Here is a 23,328-nt window from a genome sequence, read left to right as displayed (position 1 = left end):
GATCTTTGACACAACAAACTGCATGATAGGTTAACATTAGATTTGCCATAAGTTGAAACCACGTGAAGGCACACAAAAACTTCAGGGCAATAAATAGATTGGGACCTTGCTATTTGAAAAAAGCCTCTATCTTTATACAGGTCTACTTCTGTGTACCACCAGTGTAATAATACATTGCAGACATGCCAATATTCTTCTTATGATGCCGTATTTGTGAAATAGCAAATGGTGGTGATAATTGTTTCTTTCCAATGCCAAGAACACACACAGCTACCCTTGAGCCTAATTTATTTTTTTAAATGTACGTATTTGTAGTTTTAACTGATTAACCTCTTAACTAATTTCAACTTCTTAACATGTTTGGTATGTTTTTATGCTGTTTAAATACAGTTATTCTTTCAAAACTGGAATCATTTGACCTTCTACCAATATTTGACTTGTATATCACACAAAGATCTCACAAGGAAGCACAGAATATACATCTTTTAATAAAGAAATAAGTACAGCATATACGTTAAAAGATCAGGAGTACAGCAAAACGCTTCCTGACCACAACCATAGATTTCCATGCACAGGCATGCATGAAGGTGGATGACAAGATAGTTCAAGTCCTTTTTAGGTTCTTCTTTCAGTAATTAAATCAAGATGCAAAGTGTGGCAACATTATAATTTTGCCTGTCACTGCTTCCTCATCTGAAAGTGACTGGTCTAAAAGGTGCAGAGCTCAGGAGTTTTAAGGGGCTGGTTCATATGTGTATGTATGTGTGTTCAGAATATGTAATTGTGTGTGGGAATGTGTCACAGTATGCATGTATGTGCATGTCTGTTTGAATATATGTTTATTTAATATAGATATGTGTATGGACATTCATAATGTAAGAGAATAAGAACAGTGCATACCTATCTCCGCTTTTTTAAAGCTAATGGGATAAAACTTGCTACAATGGTAAAACACATTTACCACTCTTTGCCCATCAAGTTTCATAACGTTTCACTTATCCACAAATTTTTGGGGAATTTTCAAAGTTTAAAAACACAACATTAAAAAAAAACTACAAGAGCTAACTCCTTGAATTTTCCATCCGATGACACAAGATAACAGGGGATCATTCCCCCTACTTTCAGAAATATACATCTACTGATTTTAAAGAATTTTGTAAAGTTTTGATATAAATGGTTTGTTTAGGGGAGGGACAACTTCCTCACTACTCTCCTGATTATCATTCTCATGCATACTGGGAAATGTGGTTGAGGGCAGAGACCTTTGAATTCTTTGGCATAGGGCTGTGCCCTTTCCCAAACTACATTTCCTTAGTTCTGTGCTGTTCCCAAAATGCACCCCTCCCTGTCTTCACACTGAGGAACAAGCCATGAAGTCTTCAAGCAGAGAAGCCATTTACAGGGACAGGAATGGCAAAGGAGGCAGGTATGGTAGTTTTATGCTTTCACTAGTAGCAGCTTGCTTTCTTGCAATAAAAAAGTGTGGGAGTCAGCTTTGATATTTAAGTTTTTAGAGTGGGCCACACTAACGCTTCAGAAAGACTTTCAATGTACAAAACTTATGAATTCTTCCGATTTCTGATTTCATACGATTAATTTGCACACCTCTAGTAATTAGCATAGAAACATAGATCACACAGGCCTAATATATATCATTTTTTTCTGATTAGGTAGTCCTTGCAATTCAGGCCAGGCTTCAGGACAATTATGAAACATTTGGGGAAAAAGATGAAACCCAATAAAGCAGCACTAGAGGCTAAAATGGAGAAAATCTCCACAACCACCATGTATTTCCCCTTAGTGCTCAGGTAAGATGGAACAAAACACAGCCAACAACTGCAAAACACTACCATGCTGAAAGTAATGAATTTGGCTTCATTGAAACTGTCTGGCAACTTTCTGGCAAAGAAAGCCACCGTGAAACTAACCATGGCTAGAAATCCCAGGTAGGCCATAATGCAATAAAACATTGTGACGGATCCTTCATTGCATTCCAAAATGATTTCTTCAGCTAACGTGTGCATGTCAAAATTTGGAAATGGAGGAGCAATACACAGCCATACAGCACACATACTGGCTTGAATAAGAGAACAATTAAAAACTACAGCGTTTGCCAATCCTTTCCCCACCCATTTCCTCATCCTGGATCCTGGCTTGGTAGCCATGAAAGCAACAACCACAGTTAGGGTTTTTGCCAATATACAAGACACAGCTAGTGAAAATACAGTGCCGAAAATGGTTTGTCGCAAATAGCAGGTCACTGTTTTAGGCTGGCCAATGAACAGAAATGTACAGAGGGAGCAGAGTAATAGGGAAACGAGAAGAACGTAAGTGAGGTTCCGGTTATTGGCCTTGACAATAGGAGTGTTCTTGTTGATGATGAATATCTTGAGCACCAAAATTGTGATCAGAGAAAGGGAGAGAGCCAAGCAAGTTAGAGTTATTCCCAAAGGTTCTGTAAACGAGAGAAAATGTATACTTTTGGGAAGGCATTGATCGTGGTTCTTGTTGGTATACTGATCATCTGGACACTTTGAACATTCAGCCATGTCTGAAAAATAAAACCAATCCAAGCTTAAATGTTCATTGAAACATTCAACTCAATTCAGCCCAGCTTAATCTACATCGGGATTAACATGAGCAGAAAGTTAGGTGGAAAAAGTAGAGGTGGTTGCTTTCCGGTGAAGAAATACAAGATAGAAATGCGAATAATCAATGAGAAAATATGAAACCATTTTGCTTCTTCTATTTGTCTTCATATGTCCAAAGGATCTACCTGTATTGTTTGGGGTTGTTGCCAATAAGTTACATTTCTCAACAATGTTCTTTATGATAACTACATATTAAACTGCCCACCTTTTTGGTTTGAAAATTTCCCATCTGGACACGGAATGCAATCATAGCAACAAAATAATTCCCCTTCCCTCTTTTTTTTCATGTAACCTGGATGACATCTATCGGTACACAATGAAATAGGCAGCACCTACCCACAGAAAGGAGAGACAACATATCAGTTTTCCATGTTAACAACAGTAACTGAAATACTCAATCTAACATCACTGATTTTCGGTGAGACAGCTTTGACCAATGAAACGAACAGGTGAAAAAGCTTTGTTGTCACAAAGAAGGGAGTTCAAAAAGGAAAAAAAAAAAAGATAATTTCTCTTCACCATTGTGAGTTTATAAGTTGTTTCTGATTTCTGCTAACTGTAAGGATAAATCTATTTTACCTGCAGTATTTGCTCAAAGTAGGTTTGCTATAACCTTTCTCTGAGGTTGAAAGGAACATGGCTGTGCAAAAAAATGTGAGAGGGTTGTAAATCGTGATTGTTTTGTTAAATTCATATATATATATATATGACTCGATTTACGATCCCCAGAGCCACCCCCACCCGTCTAACACAAACTAATCAATACACCCACCTTTGAGTTTTCATAAAGAAGATAGTTGGCTTCGTATAGTTCTCTCTCGCTCCGTCTACCTCCCTCTCACCAATCATGTGGCTTGCCACGAGGAGAAGGCCAACAGAGAGTGGGAGATAGAGAGATATATAGAGAGGCCTCCTCTTCTGCCAAGCACATGACAAGGCCTGCTTGGGTAAGGCTGATACTTTCATGCCAGAAACCTTCAGCAAGGCATCCTTTACCATCAGGCATGCAGCCTTCCCAAGCTCAGCGCAGGACAGGGCCTGCTCACATAAGACCGAGTGGCGGACTGAGAAGAGCCACCCCAAGCCCCATGGGGCTTCCTCCTCCACCAGGTATAGCTTAGCTTCTGTTGGTTTTTTAATAACAAAAGGAAAACATAACTATGTTCTCCTCTCTTCATATTAGAAACGACCCAACCTACTTAGGAATTGTTCAAAACACTTTAGAATCAAAATGGGGTTGCAGAAATTTCATTAAGACAAAACAGGTTTTTTGAGTCATTCACACCCCTAGGCAACAACAATAATGTATTGTGTAGAACAGTGGTTCTCAACCTGTGGGTCCCCAGATGTTTTAGACTTCAACTCCCAGAACTAACAACTGGTAAACTGGTTGAGATTTCTGGAAGTTGTAGGCCAAAACACCTGGGGAACCACATGTTGAGAACCACTGGTGTACAAGGAACAACTCATTTCTGGTAAATGGGATTGCACCAACACCATCTACCCAGGATCAGTACATCATAATTTTTGAATTATCATTGCTTTTTAAAAGAAATGTTGGATAGACCCCACCTGATTGAAGATATTGTGAAATGTGACGGCCTCTTCATTAATGGTGAACTCTTTGCCCAAGGGCGCATGAGGGTCCAAACTTCCTACTTTAACTTTTAAGAAGGATTGGTTTGGGAAAGTAACCCAGTTCATAATATCAAATCCAGCTGCTAATTCCCCATTCTCATCAAAAGCCACAGTGTCTCCAGCACTATTGTTAAATATAACACTCTTCAAGAAAGAATGAAGCTAGATTGAAAGAAGAAAATGATGAATTGGTGAGAAATTATTATAAAGGGGAAGATGGTGAGATTCCTACTTCACTTCAATATTTTACAAACATCAGTAGTTTTAATAAAACAGAAAATCAATTAAAATAAACAGTTGCATTAAAATCATAGAATTCAAAAGTTTTAGCAACAACATTTACAAACCACACTATCCAAAATGGTAATCCAGAGCCAGTCCAGTTGTCGATTGCACATATTCCAATTTTAGGACTGCATTACTTTACTAACCAAATAATTGGTCCCATAACCATGTCTTCACTTTCAGTGAGAAACAGAGACCTTTCAGTCATGACACTGTCTTTTTAGAATGGCCCTACAGGCAATCACATTTTGCTCCATATTTCTCACCAAATGATCTATTGATGCCTTTTCTAGAAAGCCTTTAAACTGACTGGTATCCCATCATTGCTGTTTGCTGCTCAGAATAAAAAAAAACCCAAAGCTTTATATATACAGCATATTTTATTTATGAATCTGGCATTCCTTTCTTTCTGGTTTTCTTTTTCAAAATATTACCGCTGTTTTGTTACCTCTGTTTCCATCAAGGCTATCTGCATGCTTCCAGGATGATTAGGAGTGCATCTCCATTGTAGAACAGATGCAGTTTGACACCACTGTAATTGAGCAGAAATTTGGTGAGGCACCTGCATTCTTTATGAGAGTAGGTTAATGCCCTTCTGAAACTAAACCCGCATGATTTCATGGTATTGAGTCATGCTGGTTAAAGTGATGTCCATTCTCCATTGATTCCACGATGTAGATGCACTTTTGTTCTCTCTGTGCCATAAATGATTCTTGTAATCATAATTAACAGTTACTTAGAACCTCTTCACATGTGGCAAAAATGGCTCATTTTGCCTCCTTCATGCATGACTTTGACAGGGCCTGCCATGTGGTGTCACATGACGCATGGCAGGCCCCGCCCACTTTCCTCCCAAAGTGGAGGCAAAACGCAGAAAGGTGCTTCACCCTCCACTATAAGAAGTAAAGTATCATGTGGGTAGCTGCGATGGAGCTACCCGCACTTTTTGGCTCCAAAAGTCCATGTGAGGGCAGAAAGGTCAGCGAGGCAACACAAATTGATGCATGTTACCACCCTTTCTGTCATGTGATGGGGGTGGAAAAGGGTGGTAATGTGCACCCTTTCCCACCCTCCATGTGTGATGAGGGTAGGAGGGAGGGCACGTGGGGTGCCACGAGTTGCCCCACATGCTTTCCCTTTCACCGGTGCAAGCCAGCACTATGGAACTGCCTGTCTGGTCCATGTCGCAAGGTCCTCAGTTATTCCAAGAAAATCTGAACCATTACGTTTCTTCTTTTCCTTCAGGATGTTTCCCTGCCATTGATATTCTGGCAATATAGCAGACCACCATTTTAGTACATATTATGGACTTTGTCTCCCCCTGTATACAGTTGTAAGTCAAAGAAGTCATCGATAAATATATATCTTGTATGCTCATTTCAAGATAGTTGTTTAAACATTTGATATCAGTGCTACATGTGATGTGAAATCCTACCTGCCATGACTGAAGATTTGAAGGATCCAGTGGACCTGGGTATGCCATTCCTTTTTTATTTGTCTTAGATTTATAAGCCCTTTCTAAAGCATATGCTAGCATGTAAACTGCGTTGTAGATACTGTAGCTTTGGCCTGTCATGCTTTCTTCAAAAAGAACTCTTGGGAGATCATCCAGCCTTTCTTGCCCAGTGCACGTAGGCCTCTCCTCTTCTTCATTAGATTCAGAAAAAGAACATCTGAATGCCTCTTCCCAGAACAATTTAAGAAAATCATTTCCTTTTGCTGAACTAGGATGAAATGTCTGAAGGAATTCTGAAAATGCCAACATTTCTTTTGAATGAATTGCAAAAGACAGTGTGCCATCAAAGGCTTGTATATCAAAAAACCTGTGAACAGCTTGTGATGAGAAATCCCAGTGAGCTGTCATAATCCACACTTTAGACACTGATCCGAGTGTAACCACGTTTCTTAAAACGACGTAAACGTAAATCAGCCATTTCAAATTTGATATAGTCTGATGCTCTGCATTGATAATCACTGCCCTTACTTTGGCATTGGTTAGTAGACGGCATAAGTATGGAAAGACATCAAAAGCTGATCCATTTTCCATTAACTGAGCTATGTGTTTTGTTTTTGCTTTAAAAGCTGTGCATATGCCACCCTGGAAAAGCATCTTTTCCAATGTTTGCACAAATTTTTCTCCATTGTCATCATCAGCTGCCATCATCCCAACCCAAGTCCATTGGAAATGCAGAAGGAGCTGGACAATCCCTTTGTACTGGTATACTTCATTTGGGACCATCCGATAGAAAAAAGGGTATTGGGGTTTTTCACTCATCACTGGAGCCAATACACAGTAGCCAATCTAGACCAAAAGGAATTGACTTTTTATTAACAACAGTATTGCTTGGATTGCCATGTGTCAAGTTTCTTCTATGAGATTTAATATATATTTTATCCTTCAATCAATTCTGGACATATTTCTTTTTACATCTTGGAGAACAACTCAGCAAAAGTAGTTTTGTTTCATATCACTTAGCAAATCAGTCTGGAAGGATATTTCCTTGCTTTAAAGTATAGTACATGTGAAATATGTAAATTGGGAATCTTAAGTTATAATTCGTGCCCTCGCAGTAGTGGTGACTAGTGTTGTGCACAGATTCATTTTCAAAAACGATGTTTGGCTGATTAGGACGCCCATAACGGCATGCGCTCCACAGCTGTTATTTTCTGGCCGCAAAAGAACAGTGGCTGCTGAAAAAGTCTGCTTTGATTTCAGCTACATGTGGAGTGTGAGGAGGGAGGCATCTGTTAGAAGGGAAAGGATCCAAAGAAAGGGTGTTGCCTGAAATCCAAGTCTCCTTGAAAGACAAAAAGGAAAGGATCCCAGGAAGGTGGGTTTCTTAAGCCCTTGCCTTAAACTTAGGTTTAAGAGAAAGGGAGAGGAGCCTCGTAAGTTCCTCATTGCTGCCAATGGGCCAGGTCTTCTGGATCTTTTGATTGCTGAGTCCCATTTTTTCCCATTAGCCGATTTTGGGAGGCTCCCGAAAATGGGTCCAAGTACCCACTGAAATTTGGATACCAAAATGGATCACAGTCCAGACAAATTCCACAAGCCTAGTGGCGGCACACAAATGTTTTGTTTAAACGTTCTCATTTCCCCTTCTTTTCTTTTTATTCACTGTGTGTTATGTGCTTTCCATGTTTTCCAACTTGCAGAGATCCTAAAGTTACTAGGTTTTTGAAGAGGGTGTTTGCCATTGCTTTCTTCTGAGGTTGTGAGTGTGACTTCCCCAAATACATCCAGAGGATTTCCATTACTGAGCAGGGATTTGAACCTTTTGAGGTTCCTTAATAAAGATTCTTAGAAATAAAACAACTATTCATTTAAAATAATTCTAATTGGAAATACATATGGGGGGATCTAAACTTATCTGTAATGAGCAGTGCACCATCAGAACACTGACCCTACAAGTTATAAAAACTTGCAAATACAGACCTCCAAAATGACACATAATCCCATGTTTCCCACACACTAGGAAAGGACTATTACCAAAAGCTTTTCTTCCAATTTTGATTTCTTTGGAGCAAGCACACATGCCTTTTAATTAGTTGCAGATATTTTTTCAAAGGAGAAAAGTAGGGAATATCCTGAGTGTAACATGAAAGGTGAAATGTAATTTTAACTCCCCCCCCCCCCAAAAAAAGCAATGAGAAAAAGCACTTGCTGTACCTGTGCAATCTTGTAAATGCCGGTGATTGTGGCCATGCAATAAGAGACTTCAGCGTCAAGTCCTCCAATGGCAGCAACCAGATTCTTTTTCTTGTTACAGTGAAAGTTGGGGACAATCCTTTTCCAGGTGGAGAGAAGTTTCAGAGTGTTTTGATAAGTCATTCCTGCATTGAAATAACTGTCATAGACATGGAAGCCCAGGCTGATATTTGATAAGATTTTGGGGTTGCTGTTTACTTCCTTCACAGCAAATTCCAGGGCCAGAAGATGTTGATAGTTCTTCAGTGTTGGTCTAATGAAAATGATTAGATGAATTATGCATCTATAATTGTAAAATGTATGCAACAGATGTCTCCTCATAGCATTTCATTGAAAAAGGTGCTAAAACAGATCAGCGTTACTGATATTTCAGTTTTGAACATGAAAGAAGACATACATTCAGACTCAGAAGAAATGAGCCATTCCAATCTTTCTTTGATGTTAACTACCTGAAGAAACTTTCTTAGTAATTGCCCCACTATTTTACTATACTCTTATTCAATGTGAATTTTTAAAGTTTTGGTTTTGAAAGCAATGTTGTGCTTAATATGCAACTAAAATAAAGTACAGGTTGAGCTAAAACTTACTTAAGACTAAGCATAGCATTGGGCCAATGGAACTTAATTTGTAATAGACATAAGATTATAATGTAAATACAGTAGAGTCTCACTTATCCAACATAAACAGGCCGGCAGAATGTTGGATAAGCGAATATGTTGGATAATGAGGGATTAAGGAAAAGCCTATTAAACATCAAATTAAGTTATGATTTTACAAATTAAGCACCAAAACATCATGTTATACAACAAATTTGACAATATGCAGTAATGCTATGTAGTAATTACTGTATTTACGAATTTAGCACCAAAATATCACGATGAATTGAAAAAATTGACTACAAAAATGTGTTGGATAATCCAGAACGTTAGATAAGCGAGTCTTGGATAAGTGAGACTCTACTGTACTACCAATTTCAGCAAAAGGTTTACACTGCTTTGTATCTGCGCAAAATTTAATCATTTTTTGCTGTGCAATTTAATTCCATATAAATGACACAGGAATACAGCTATAAAAGTAGAGTTTGAATGCAATGCAATGCACCCATTCAAATACATAGGTGTAAAATTCACTGAATAATGCCTGTATTAGATTTTGTAATGTATTTCAAATACAAATAAACAAGCAATGACTATTAGATATTGCATAAAGCTTCCACCTCCTCTAATTTCTGCTATTATGATGGAAACCTTCTCTTACTTTCTCAGTTCCTAATACAACCAGGAGGAAAACTGTCAAATAGAAGTCAAAATGTCTAGACTATTGTGAATCTTGCTAACTTTAGAGGTACTATTCCAGAGTCTCAATTTCTCCTTTCTTCCAAGGTAGCTCATAAACATGAGGTGTGGCTCTTTTTCTTGTTCCCCACACAAATACTTCAAGGCTGTTTTTGCCATTAGAATCTCATCTAACACTCCCCTTCAGGAACTGCAGAATGACAAAGAAGTCACACTCATAACGATGAAATGGAAGAAAGGAAATTAATACAATAATATGGCCAGACATAAGTTATACTACAAAGAGAATATTGCTATATTATAAAATTGACAAAACACATGATGCAGTTCTAAGTAGGTGGGTCGCCCATGCTTTTGATGGAGAGATAAAAAAAACTAAGGTTGAAACAAAATACAACAGCTATACAAGGGACCATAAACAGCAGAAGAGATACACTGAAGCGAAAACTTAGAAGGAGAGTGAAAATGTAATCAGAAGGAAGTAATGGAAGATACAGAACACTATCATATAGAGGATGAGGCAGTATATAGACTGGATGAAAATAGGACTAAAATGAATTTAAAACCAGCTCTAAGGAGAAAGCAAAAGAATGTGTGTGTATATTCATGTACATATATATGTATACACACACACATACACACACAGATTATCTCAAGAAGGGAGCATACACATTTTAAAGCATGCTTGTAAATTTAAATGCATGTTCAAAAATTACATCCATACATTAGTTCATTTTCAAACTTTGTGCTGGGATGCTCATCGAAAACCATTCCATCAGACAGCATACCAAACTGGGAAGAAATTGCCCCAATCAATAAGTCTCCGCTTTGGTAATATTCATATGGTAGCTGGAAGTTACCACTGATGAAACACATTGTGGTCTGTGGCTTCTCCTCCATTTGAGATGACTGCAACAATAGGAAGACTACAGACAGCATAAATATCCCTGCCATCTCAGGGAAAAAAAACTGACATACAATCTCACGTTTCCATATTATACCCACACACAACATACTTTTAACAGTCTTTCTGCAATTATTGTGGGTTTATTTTGATCAAAGGAGTCTGTGGATATTGCCCACTCAATGTATTCTGCTTATTGTTGGATTGCAAAGTTCCTTTTTATAGGATTTCATAAGCTGCATTATTGATCATGTTTCTGGCCTCAAAGAAATGCAGGAAATTTGAGATAATTACACAGTTATAAGCTATTTCCCTGGAGTATTGGGCTGTAGATGAAACTAAAGAGAAGAGTGTAAAAAACAAGTACTTAAAAAAAGTTTCATCATCAACTTTTAGTTTGTTCCTTTTGTTTTTCATTGCCAAAGATGACACAATCAATGGGGCACCCAAATGGGAAATATTAGAAGTACATACAGTAAATCTGTTGAGTTGGAGGAAAAAGAAATGGGAATGTTTGGCAAGCCTTGGATATTTGGTCCTTCAGATGAAGCCTATATTGAGCTCTTTTGCCATTGGTCTATAATATGATGATACAACACTCCAATTCCCATATTTATCCTGAGAAGATTTGTTTTTCTGTTAGTCTACAGCAGTGGTTCTCAACCTGCTGGATCCCTAGATGTTTTGGCTTTCAATGCCCAGAAATCCTAACAGCTGATAAACTGGCTGGGATTTCTGAGAGTTGTAGGCCAAAACACCTGGGGACCCACAGGTTGAGAACCACTGGTCTACTGTCAAGGTAGCTGGCTCACATGTTTATCTCATACTTCTGGATGGTCTGTGAAACTACCTACTGTTGATTGACCTGGAAGGCAGGGCTTCGACTCTTTTCTATCAGGGATGCAGTTGGCCACCATATGTGATGATCCATAGGGAGTGCAGTTGGGCCCAGCCGCGTTTGATGGGCTGGAGAATGCCAGAGAGAATGTCATTGATCAACACATGTGATGTTTTGAGACCACACCTGGAATACTGTGTCCAATTTTGGGCACCACAGTTGAAGGGAGATGTTGACAAGCTGGAAAGCGTCCAGAGGAGAGCGACTAAAATGATCAAGGGTCTGGAGAACAAGCCCTATGAGGAGCGGCTTAAAGAGCTGGGCATGTTTAGCCTGCAGAAGAGAAGGCTGAGAGGAGACATGATAGCCATGTACAAATACGTGAAGGGAAGTCAAAGGGAGGAGGGAGCAAGCTTGTTTTCTGCTGCCCTGCAGACTAGGACACGGAACAATGGCTTCAAACTACAGGAAAGGAGATTCCACTTGAACATCAGGAAGAACTTCCTCACTGTGAGAGCTGTTCGACAGTGGAACTCTCTCCCCGGGGCCGTGGTGGAGGCTCCTTCTTTGGAGGCTTTTAAGCTTTTAAGCAGAGGCTGGATGGCCATCTGTCGGGGGTGCTTTGAATGCGATTTCCTGCTTCTTAGCAGGGGGTTGGACTGGATGGCCCATGTGGTCTCTTCCAACTCTACTATTCTATGATTCTATGATTCTATGATTCTATGATTCTATGGAGCACTGATGGCCTCCATCACATGTGGTAGTTCATGGGGAGTGGAGTTGGCCTCTGCCACATGTAACAGCAATTTGCCCTGAGAGAAATGCCTAGGGCTTGCCATGGTGCAAGGTCCATCCCTTATGATTGTGAGATGTCTTATATGCTATCCAGATCCATTTGACAGATTCCCAATGTCTTTACTTGGTGCTTTTCTACAGTGGCCAAAATATAACAAATGTTCATGCTTTTTGCAAAAAGTTACCTGATAATCTCCTTTTCTTTTCTTATTGCTACTGTCCCAAATAATAAAAATGAATGAATATTTTGTGTCTCATGCTCTTGTCCCCATCCTTTTGAAACAAATACCCTTGTTAGCGATATCATAAATTAGAAGAAGTATGGGTTTAAACAAACCAAGTTTGTAAACTAACACTAAACTATGGATTAATTTTCCATTTTAAGAACAACAATGCCTAGCCATTTCGAGTTAACAAAGTATGCTTACAATAGGAATCTCTGCATTTATTTAACATAAAACCAGAGCATTAAAATTATTCCCCCTTTGATGAGAGGATTTTCCCATTGTTTTCAATGGTATTCTACATTTCAGGGATTTTTTTTATCCAATATATTCATTTACACAAAATTCTGTACAAAGATCTTTGTGCAAAGTTCCCAACTGCTAAACAGAAAAAACTCGTAAGATATCCAGACATCATTTTTTTTCAACAGTTAGAATATTTAATAAGATCTTTACATTTACATTTTTCAGGATGTTATAAATGTCAGCAAAATCATGCTTCAGTTGTGACAGGAAGTTTGTCAGCAATGAGTAAAAACTTATAAAATCGTATGTGGAATCAAGCAATGTCCTAATTTTTCCTCCTTATTAGTTGCTTTTTTATGTTCCGTTCTGGCTTTAACACAATAATATAGCATTTGGGGAAGAAAATAAAACCCAGCAGCCCAGCACTGGAGGATAAAATGGAAAAGATTTCCACAGCTACCATGTATTTCACTGAGTTATAGGGAGAGGTACTTTTCTTTTGATGAGCTGTTCTTTATTATTCAGCTCAGGCCTCAGGACAATAATGTAGCATTTGGGGAAGAAGATGAAACTCAGCAAACCACCACTGGAAGTCAAGATAGAAAAGATCTCCACAGCTACCACATATTTCCCCTTCGTGCTCAGATAGACCGGAGCAAAGGATAACCACACACTGCAAAAGATGAGCATACTGAAAGTGATAAATTTAGCTTCATTGAAATTGTTGGGTAACTTCCTGACTAGAAAGGCTACAGTAAAACTAGCAATTGCCAGGAAGACCATATAACTCAAAACACAGTAAAACATGGTCACTGAGCCTTCATTGCATTCCAGTACAATTTCTTCAGCCACTGAGTGCATGTCCAGATCAGGAAATGGGGGATCAGTTGCCAGCCACACAGCACACAAACCTGTTTGAATTAGGGAACAGGACAGAATAATGGCATTGGCCAGTTTTTTACCTATCCACTTAGTTAATCTGGATCCTGGTTTGGTTGCCATAAATGCTAAGAGCACTGTGAGATTTTTTGCCAATACACAAGAAATCGCAACTGAAAAGACAATGCCAAAAGCAGCTTGTTGGAGGAGACAGGTCATCTTCCTAGGATGGCCAATGAATAGCAAAGCAGAAAGAAAACACAGAAAAAGACAGAAGAGAAGGTTGTAGGTGAGCGTCTCGTTGTTAGCTTTGACAATGGGAGTGCTACGGTGTTTCAAAAATATCCCAAACACCAGAATTGTCATCAACAAAAAGGAAAGAGTCAAAGAGGTTAAACCAATACCCAATGGTTCCTCAAAAGATAAGAAGGTCACTACTTTGGGAATGCAAGCATTCCTGTATTTATTTGGATAGCGATCTTCATGGCATTGAAAGCAGTTGGTCATATCTGAAAAAGAAAGGTTGCACTATTACTTAATGAAATTTATTACATGGTCAATTAATTTCAACATAAAACTCAATAGCTATTATTTCTTCAGTTTCTCAATCTACATCAACATCTGGGAATGGAGGCGAGATTGATAACCACGGAGTAGAGATGCCTGCTTGAGTAAGGGAACAGAAAAGAACAACAATGCCTAGCCATCTTCTCATTCTTAATTTTGTTTTGTTACATTCAGGCCCACTGGGAGACATTTACTTCATTCAGCCAGGACTAGCTTGGCAGCAGTTACTCGGGTCACTTTATGGGATGTCAGTCTGGAGTGGCAGTACCCCAGACCAACCCCAGCGTCCATCTCCATCCTGCTATGAATGCAGGATAGAATCCAAAGTATCCAGCAGGGGTGAACCTGGTTCAACCCCACTGGATAACCACCCTTACTTGTGTCATTTTTGGTCAATGTAGTGGTAGCCATGGAGTTCCACTGTGTTGATATAGGCACCTTTGATGACATTAGCAAAGGGACTTTTGAGCTCTACATTCCCCACTGTGGCAACAAACAAACAGAAAAAGATACAAGTAACTGTGATCCAATTTTTCCTAGGCCGCGAAATGCAAACAAAGTCATACTGGTATATGTGAACACAAGAAATGGCTCAGAATTAGAAATAACCAAATTGTTCACACCACCTTGGAGTTCAGGGCTGTTCCTGAGATTTAAGTGAGTTTCTAAGAATTCCACAACTGTGCTCCATGTTTGGGGCTATGCACTGCATTGGATCCCACATGACATGTAAACAGTTCTCACCCATTTCGGAATATATGGTCCAGGTAGATAGGGCCCAAAATTACTTTTTCTTCAGCTGTCACAAGACTGTACAAGAAGAGGTTTTATGGCTTATCTCAAGATGATTTCTAAGTTATGATTTTCACATTATGTACTAGGTGTTTTAATATGTGCATATTAATAAGTATATGAGTGCAGTAAAAAAAAGTATTTTTACTGTGTTTTGGGTTTAAATTGATTGTATATGTTGTATTTTAATATGTTGTTGTTTCTTGCATTAATCCATAAGGATAGGTGAGTAAGAAATACTAGTACTACTACTACAAATAATAATAATAATAATAATAATAATAATAATAATAATAATAATAATAATAATCGCATCATCCAAAAATACATCACACAGTCCTAGACACTTGGGAAGTGTTCAACTTGTGATTTTGTGATATGAAATCCAGCATATCTATCTTGTTTGCTGTGTCATAAAATAATAATAATAATAATAATAATAATAATAATAATAATAATCAGTCACCATTTCAGCCAGGTACATGTTGATGGTTTTTGTCAATAACATTGAAATTGATATTGAGAAAATAATACAAAAAACAGCTTCACTGATCTCCTTGTGAAACTGTACAAGTTCCTGTACTATAGCATTTCATACTCCAGTTACAATTATAAAACAATTCTGTTTCTGGTTTTGTTAACAGTTCTGATTAAATAATTGAATATGTTGCCTAAAACTGCTCTTACAATAATAACAACACCAACAACCCCTCATTCCATGTCTTTTTCAGAAACTTTTCAGCAGGGATTTGAATCTGGTTAAGATTCTGGTTAAGATATATAACTATCCCTGTAAATCATTTCATTCATTTCTCTATTTGTGGTTCTTTTGTCTTTTTCTTTGAAAAAGGCTAAATTCAAAAGATGCATAGCAAATAAATGCCTGCACCATCTGCTGAGTTGTAGGAAATCCAATCAACTCACTGCTCTGAGGATATTGTATCAGCAACCAGTCAACCAAATGTATTAATTTCATTAATTTTCATTGTTATTCTCCCCGTGTGAAGGATTTTTTTCGAACCTCTTCAATGTGCCACATCCCGTTTTTTGGTCAAACAACATAAATAACATGGGATCATAAGAATTATGTCTGAGACTAATTCCAGATCATTTTTGAACATGTTTAAAGGAACCACTACCATCTATGGAGCCCTATCAGGACTCAACTGTTTATTTCCCTCTTTTGTAACAAATGTCTCTTTAACTTTGAAAGCTCATTTGCACTGGTTTGGAATTGTTGCAGGCAAGGGGTGTTGAAAGTAAAATTCTCACCAAACTGATCAGAAATCTTTCCTTTTGGACATGGAATGCAATTATAGCAGCAGAACACCACCCCTTCTTTCTTTTCTTTGTGGTAACCAGGGTGACATTTATCATTACACACAGAAAGGAGCTGTACCTAATTTACCAATGGTAAGAATGAAAGTTACTCTTCAGAACAATGCATGGGAATGATTAAGGTTCAGAAAAGAACTTCATACAATACACAGATGGCCAGCATGTAATCAAAAATGCTGTTTCTGCAATTATTTTAAACTTCAAACATTCTGGTTTCTAAGATGCCATAAGATCCTTTTAGACATTTGGAAACAAATAAATTTGATACAATTAATTTTTTCTTTTTCTCCTTCTCAGTTCAGATGTTTTCAGGAATGGGTTGATCGAGATAACCTAGAAGAAACTGGGTTAGATCTATAAGCTTTAACATATGAATGTAAAATGCATTACTTCAAACCATCCCTAAGCTGGTTATTTGAAAAGCAGCAAATAGACACCCTCCTGTAAGAATGAGCATTGTCATCAGTTTTCTTTATGTGTATATATGTTTATTTATATATGAGATATGTAATATAAATTATTATTGTTACTGTTACAGTTATTGTTATTTTCAGATGAATAAAAAAATCTAGGAATCTTTCTGCTATTTGAGGTAATGAGAAGTTTTGAACATTTTAAAATGATTTTGACATTTCAGAACTTCTTTGTACAACTGAAGATGAAGAAAAATAAAATGTAGATGGCCTCTGTATGTGAGTGTGGACATAAAATTTTCACAAAAGTCCATAAATGTGGAAAATCACTGGAAAATGTACAAAACCATTCATAACATAAATTCATGTTGAGGAATTCTTATGTGTTATGGTTGGTGCAATTTGGGAATATTCTTGACATTTCTATTCAATACTTTGTTTCCCCGAAAATAAGACATTATCTGAATTTATTTTTTCCTCAAGAAGATACACTATGACTTATTTTCAGGGGTGTCTTATTTTTTTTATCAAGTATGGTACAACAATCTGCATTTATGGGATGATCTCTGCTTGCTAAAGTTTTTCCCCTATCCCCCTGTGTGGGGTGAGAGAGACCCACAGACTGTTGCTAGTCAGTGCTGGAGAGCAGCAGCTTACTGGTGTTTGTGTGGGGTGAGAGAGACTCACTGACTGTTGCTAGATGGGACAGCCGGCCTTGTACGCTGCATAGCCACGCCTATCACTATGTCTTATTTTCAGGGTATGGCTTATATTGTGCAAATGCTTAGAAATTCTGCTATGACTTATTTATGGGTATGTCTTATTTTTGAAGGAGCAGGGTAGTTGCATCTTTATTTTTGAAAAAAGATCATGAATGATTGCATTCAATTCTTACCTGTTCAATCCCGTTGTACCACAGAATGCCAGATGCATTAATAATCAATCCTTGGCCTACAGGAGCCTTTGGATCTATGCTTCCAACTTTTACTCTGGCAAAAGAATGGTTTGGAAGTGTGACCCAGTTTATTACATCAAAATCTGTTATTAGCACCACATACTGGTCAAAGGAAATCTTGTCTCCAGCACTGTTGTTAAAAGAAACCTGCTTCAGAAAATGATGGAGCTATATGGGGAAGGAAAGATAGGTGTGGGTTTATTTAATAAAAAGATGAAAATAGAAGCCAAATCTGTTTCTTAGCTACATACCAATCTATATCCTGTGTATTCTTATAAATATCACCATGTTTACAGGGTTTGAAATCCCAGCTAAGTCTATTCAACCCTTCAATATACATACATAATCAAAACCACCCAGTTGGAATATTCTGGAATAGTCTATTCAGGAGTTGCCCTGGCTACAACTCTCAGAATTCACATGTACTAGCATGGTAGTCTCTCAAAGCCTTTTTTTTTAGTCTATATGGCTGGCCAGGCTGACACAGCACATCAGTATCACAGCCCTGTTCTCATGAAGGTTGATGTTGCTGTTTCAGCAGCCAGAAGTGGATCCCTGGCAGATCTTTGCTAGCAATGTCATTTATGGTGAAGTCACAACAAGGCACCCAGCCATGTGATCACTAGAAGCAATATTGACAGCAAGTCTCTGTCAGGGAACTGCTTTTGGATATCAAAACAGTGGTGGATCTTTTGGCAAGTGAATACTATATCACTTCAGATCCAGCTGTCTACACATTCAAAACACTGGGGGTCATTCTGCAGTTTCCTGGAAACTCTGGAGTAAATGGTGGTGGTGGTAGTGGTTCTTCCTCTTCCTCCTCCTCTTCTTCTATTTGTTTATACCCTATCTTTTATCTCCACAAAATTATTTTTCTTATGCCAGATTAAAATCTGGAAGCAGTGCTTATGCTATAAAATTGAGTGCACTTTGTATGGACTCTTTGCAGCAGGTTCAGGGTGACTATGTTTTTATTTGGCCCATGTATAACAGGGCAAACTACACAAGGTAAAGTGCACAGGGCAAATCATGTATCTTAGAACCTCCACTTCTACATATGAAAAGTTACCCTGCTTCAGATCTGCAGAAGGATTTTCACATAATATAATTCATATAACATAATTCCATCATACTGCTCTTCCCCACTGGACATATCTGCACTGCTTCTGCCTAAAAGGGAATTTTAGATAACACCAAGAAAGGCAAATGACCAGAAGTCCTTGATGAAACCAACTTCTTGTATGCTAATTCCCTTAACTATGGAGGGATCTCTGGCCACTGAATGTTTGCAACAGCTGTAAAATCAACTACGTTAAGGTAGTTTTTTAAAAAAAATATTCAGTTACATTTCCCTCTGTATATGTGTCTGTGCCTTTGTCTCTATCAGTTTTTCCCTTTGTCATGTGTGCTAGTGTGTATTCATTAAACCCATGATTTGTCCATATGTTTAAGGTTTGTTACTATCATAGGGTGCATCTACATGGGCAAAACCCCCCGATACTGATGTAGAGTGCAGTACTCCACAGCATCCACTGTCTGTCTCCGTCTCATTGCATCAATGGGATGGAATCTGAAACATACAGTGGGGACAACATGGTTTGACCCAGCTGGATTACTTCTTTTATCTTGGTGGTCTTGTAATTATTGTTTCTTTGGCCACAGCTCAAAAGAATTATTGGTTATCCTTGGATGTGATTGCTGACATTTGCAAGATAAAACATACAACTTGTAGAAGGAAGGGGTGATCTGGCTATCTATCATGCTCAAAGGATACAAACAACATGAGAAGACATGACATTACCTTCCATGGCTCTTGCTTTAGAAGTTTTTTCCTCTGTCCACTTCCTCTTCTGGATTGACATGAATGCATGATCTGTAGAGCATGAGCTACAGCATAAATAGCATTGTAGATTGTGTAGCTGTGCCCAGCAATGTGTTTTTTTAAAACAAACTGAAAAAGATCATACTGTGTCTCTTCCTCATTAGACATATCTACATTGCTGGTGCCTAAAAGGGAATTTGGGATAACACCAGGAAAGTCCTTGATAAAACCATCTTCTTTTGTGCTATAAGAATAATTTTTAATAAATGGTTGAAATCCTGGGCGTTCATTAGAATGGACAGCAATAGAGAGAGCCCCTTGAAATACTGGTACATCATCTCTCAATTTCCCCATATTACTATAATATTGTAATTCCAGCTGATCTGTCAAGATCCATACCTTACCTCTTGCCTTGTGCATTGTTTCTTTCATGCCAGACAAGCCAATGAACCAAGTGAAAATCAACACAGAATGAGGATCTCCAAAGAAGACAAAAACATTGGCAGAGCTTGTCATGATTCTCTCAGAGACTTGTGCTTTAAATTTTTCAATGACCTTATACAAACCTATCTGAAAATGGGGAATTGTGTCCAAGAAGGCAAAACAAATGCCATGCTGGGAAAATTCTGGAACCACAACCTTAGGAATCCATTCTAAATTCACACCAACTGAAGTAAACAATCCAATCCATGTCCATTTGAAATGGAGAAGTAACTGGAGAATCCCTTTGTATTGTTGGGTTTCATTTGCGACCATTGGATAGAGGGGAAGCTGTTGATTATCATCCATCATCGCTGAACCATATAAAAGCTAAACATATGTTGGTAATTGAAGGATAGATAAAATGATTTTCAAAAGGAAATACGTCCCCTATTGTACCTTTTTTTCAACCACATGTTAGAATGTGAGAATAGCAGGTGACATAATTGTCCACTGTAACTCTAACTCTACATTTTTAATGCCACCTTTGACATTTGCAAGCCCCCAAGCCAGCTAGGTGTTAGCTGTTTGGACTTCAGTGGTATTGATGTAAAGTACCCCACTCCAGATCAGCATTGCCATTCTCAATATATGAGGGTGTGGCTACACTATGGAATTATTGCAGTTTGCCACCACTTTGACTGCCATGGCTCAATGCTTTGGACTCATAGGCTTGTGTAGTTTTGCAAGCTTTCTCTGCCAAAACGTGATTCCCAGGATTCTTTAACATTGGGCCAAGGCAGTTAAATTGGAATCAAATTGCATTAATTCTGCAGTGTAGATGCACCCTGAGTCCCTAGCTAGACAATTTAAAATTATCATATACATTATAAAACAATGAAGAAAATAAAAGCTGAGCACTTCCACTAAAAAGAATAGCTTATTAATAAAATAAAAAAATAGCAGAGAGAGGGTCAATCCAGCCACTTTTGAGAGTCTGGGACTAGCCATTGAGAAGTCTGAGAGAAAAATTTCCCTTAGGATCTTATAATGTATACAGCCTCAGCCTGGACCCATGACATATAGAGCTTTATAGGTCATAACCAGCCCTTTGTGCTTGAAAGCAAACTGTCAATCATGCAGTTGATCATCTGAAGCATATAAGTAAAACATAGCAAATGGACACTATCTTGCCTCAAGTTGGTTCCTATACTTAAACAAGTCATAGTGTTCATTTTGCTAAAAGTGGATTAGTCAAGCAATGACATCAAAACTGGAAGACAAGGAACAGAGAAAAAGACGTTTTCTTCTTCAACCTTCCAACATGATAGGAGCAAAAAGTTTGGAAATCCATCAAGAAATACTGACTGAAACAAATAACAGTTGAGAAGTCAAGGAGAAGCTTCTGAAAAGCTCCATGGAATCGAGGACTGCCCCAGAGCAAAATGCTTTGGACCGACCCAAGATTTTGATGACTATGTAGATGAGCCCCCAGAAGAAAGAAGGCCCATTGATTCTATACAATAAACCAAACTCTAAAGGAAAAAAAAAACCACAAAGTGTGAACACACACACACACACACACACATCTCACCTGAGGAATCTTATAGATGTCCAGAATATATTTTATTTGTTGGGATGATTCCAAGTCAAGACCTTCAACAACTGCAATAAGATTGTCCTCAGTATCACACTTGTAGTTTGGAATGAAGTGATTTTTTGGAGAAATTAGTCGCAACGCAGCATGGTAACTCCACTTTGTGTTCGCATGGCTATCATAAATATGAAATCCCAGGGAGACATTGGGCAAGATGTTAAGATTCTCATTAATTTCCTTTATGGCAGATACAAAGGCAAGGATGTTTTGGCAATTCTGAGTTGTTACGCTGCAATGAGATTTCCACAGCATGTCACAAATATTTCCTGCCTTTTTATAACATTATCCTTGTATAAAATAATTGCACTACATTGTCCATGATTTTCATTAATTTAGCAATACAGTGCCCGTGTAACATTATTCATGAGAGCAAGGTAAGAAAGGCAGCACAATCACCAAATCCAGTAAAAAATATTTCACCAAAGTAAGTTCATTTTACATTTCAGTGAAGGAAAAAGAAACTAAACTTTTCTGTTTTCATGGAGTTGGACTATACTGTCTGTCCACCAGAAGGAGTTATCATTGACCAAACCACCATTAGAAAACTGGTCAACTATAATATTTTTACAGTATAAGTGTTGGTTGTAAGAAAAAAAAATAGCAAACTCTAGTCACTATGCTATTAACTTTCGCCTTGGGCAAACAACATTGTCACAGGCTTTCACATATGGTTGTCTTCACTGACACCAGAGTTTCTCTAAGGCAGTGATTCTCAACCTATATGTCCCCAGATGTTTTGGCCTTCAACTCCCAGAAATCCTAACAGCTGGTAAATTGATTGGAATTTCTGGTTGTAGGCCAAAACACCTGGGGACCCACAGGTTGAGAATCACTGCTTTAAAGTAACACCTCTGAATCTGGGGTGTGTATAGAAATGGATTTAAAAAAAATCACCCTTATTGAAAACCTGCATTACCTAATGTACTATAGGAGGCCAAGGCAGTGCACTTGACCCAATATATACAGATGATACAAGATATATGTTTGTGTAGAGGGTTGGAATTCTTACAAGAAATCTTCAGACTGTATCAGATCATGTGTTTCTGCAAAAGGTTTCAGAAAGTTGATGTGATGAACAAGGCCACCCAAGAGCAGATCTCCTGACTGAAGATACCTGTGCAAAATGAGTTGGTCATTTATAACCTGACACTGACCCACATTTCCTTTACAAACCATGGAAGGCAGCAGCAGCAGCAATAACAGCAACACTATTATTATTATCATCCTAACTCTAAGCAGAACTACAGCTTTCATGATTACGACAACAGCCAGATTTTAATAAATTTCTCAGTAGCTTGAAGTTTTCAGAGGAACTATTAATTCCCATATAAACAGGAGATTCCATCCAGACCCTTGCTCTGATATCGAATGCCTCTGGAATATATTTATACCATTCTTTATTCTTAGTTTTGACATAGTCCACTGGAACTCCAAAGGAGGGTTTGAAAGCAACAGAGTTAATCACTACAATTTGGTAATTATGAGACTCTTCGCTAAAATGAAGATATCCCCATGCTGAATGCCAAGCTGTTATTTTTGAGCAGAGGCATTATTTTAGTGTTTGTAGCAATGGTAGGAGGAATCTTTCATAACTTTCTTCCCTATTGTTGCCTCCAAACTCTTCAAAAATTGTCCAAGTGTCATCCTACCATGCACTTTTTAATTTGTTTTACCTCACATTACAAGAAGCTGGGGAATTCTCCAGAGCAGCTCCCTACTCCATGACTATAAAATTATAAAATCCACATTGAACAGGATTATATGGCAGTGTGGACAGATAACCCAGTTCAGAGCAGATATTGTGAATTATCTGCCTTGATATTCTGGGTTATCTAGCTGTGTGGAAGGGCCCTTGGTCGGAGCAGTGAAAACGAAAAAATATTCAATGAAAACAAAAACT

General features: G+C 38.1%; 2 protein-coding genes across 2 annotated transcripts; both read right to left on the bottom strand.

Moving 5' to 3' along the window:
* Nucleotides 1–574: 574 nt before the first annotated feature.
* LOC100567870 (vomeronasal type-2 receptor 26) lies at nt 575–2,962 on the bottom strand. Its single transcript, XM_062957468.1, has one exon. The coding sequence runs from the start codon at nt 2,547–2,549 to the stop codon at nt 1,653–1,655; it is 897 nt and encodes a 298-aa protein (XP_062813538.1). The 5' UTR covers nt 2,550–2,962; the 3' UTR covers nt 575–1,652.
* A 9,877-nt stretch (nt 2,963–12,839) lies between these two features.
* On the bottom strand, nt 12,840–19,753 carry LOC103279797 (vomeronasal type-2 receptor 26-like). The gene is made up of 4 exons (XM_062957462.1): nt 19,331–19,753; nt 17,470–17,697; nt 16,096–16,222; nt 12,840–13,973 (listed from the first exon to the last, which is right to left on the bottom strand). The coding sequence occupies exons 1-4, from the start codon at nt 19,703–19,705 to the stop codon at nt 13,054–13,056; spliced, it is 1,650 nt and encodes a 549-aa protein (XP_062813532.1). The 5' UTR covers nt 19,706–19,753; the 3' UTR covers nt 12,840–13,053.
* Nucleotides 19,754–23,328: the final 3,575 nt, after the last annotated feature.

The sequence above is a fragment of the Anolis carolinensis genome, chromosome 6 (assembly GCF_035594765.1).
Source record: "Anolis carolinensis isolate JA03-04 chromosome 6, rAnoCar3.1.pri, whole genome shotgun sequence".
NCBI classification, from domain to species: Eukaryota; Metazoa; Chordata; class Lepidosauria; order Squamata; family Dactyloidae; genus Anolis; species Anolis carolinensis.
The sequence above is the reverse complement of the archived record's forward strand: the minus strand, read 5'-3'. Positions and strand labels throughout refer to the sequence as shown.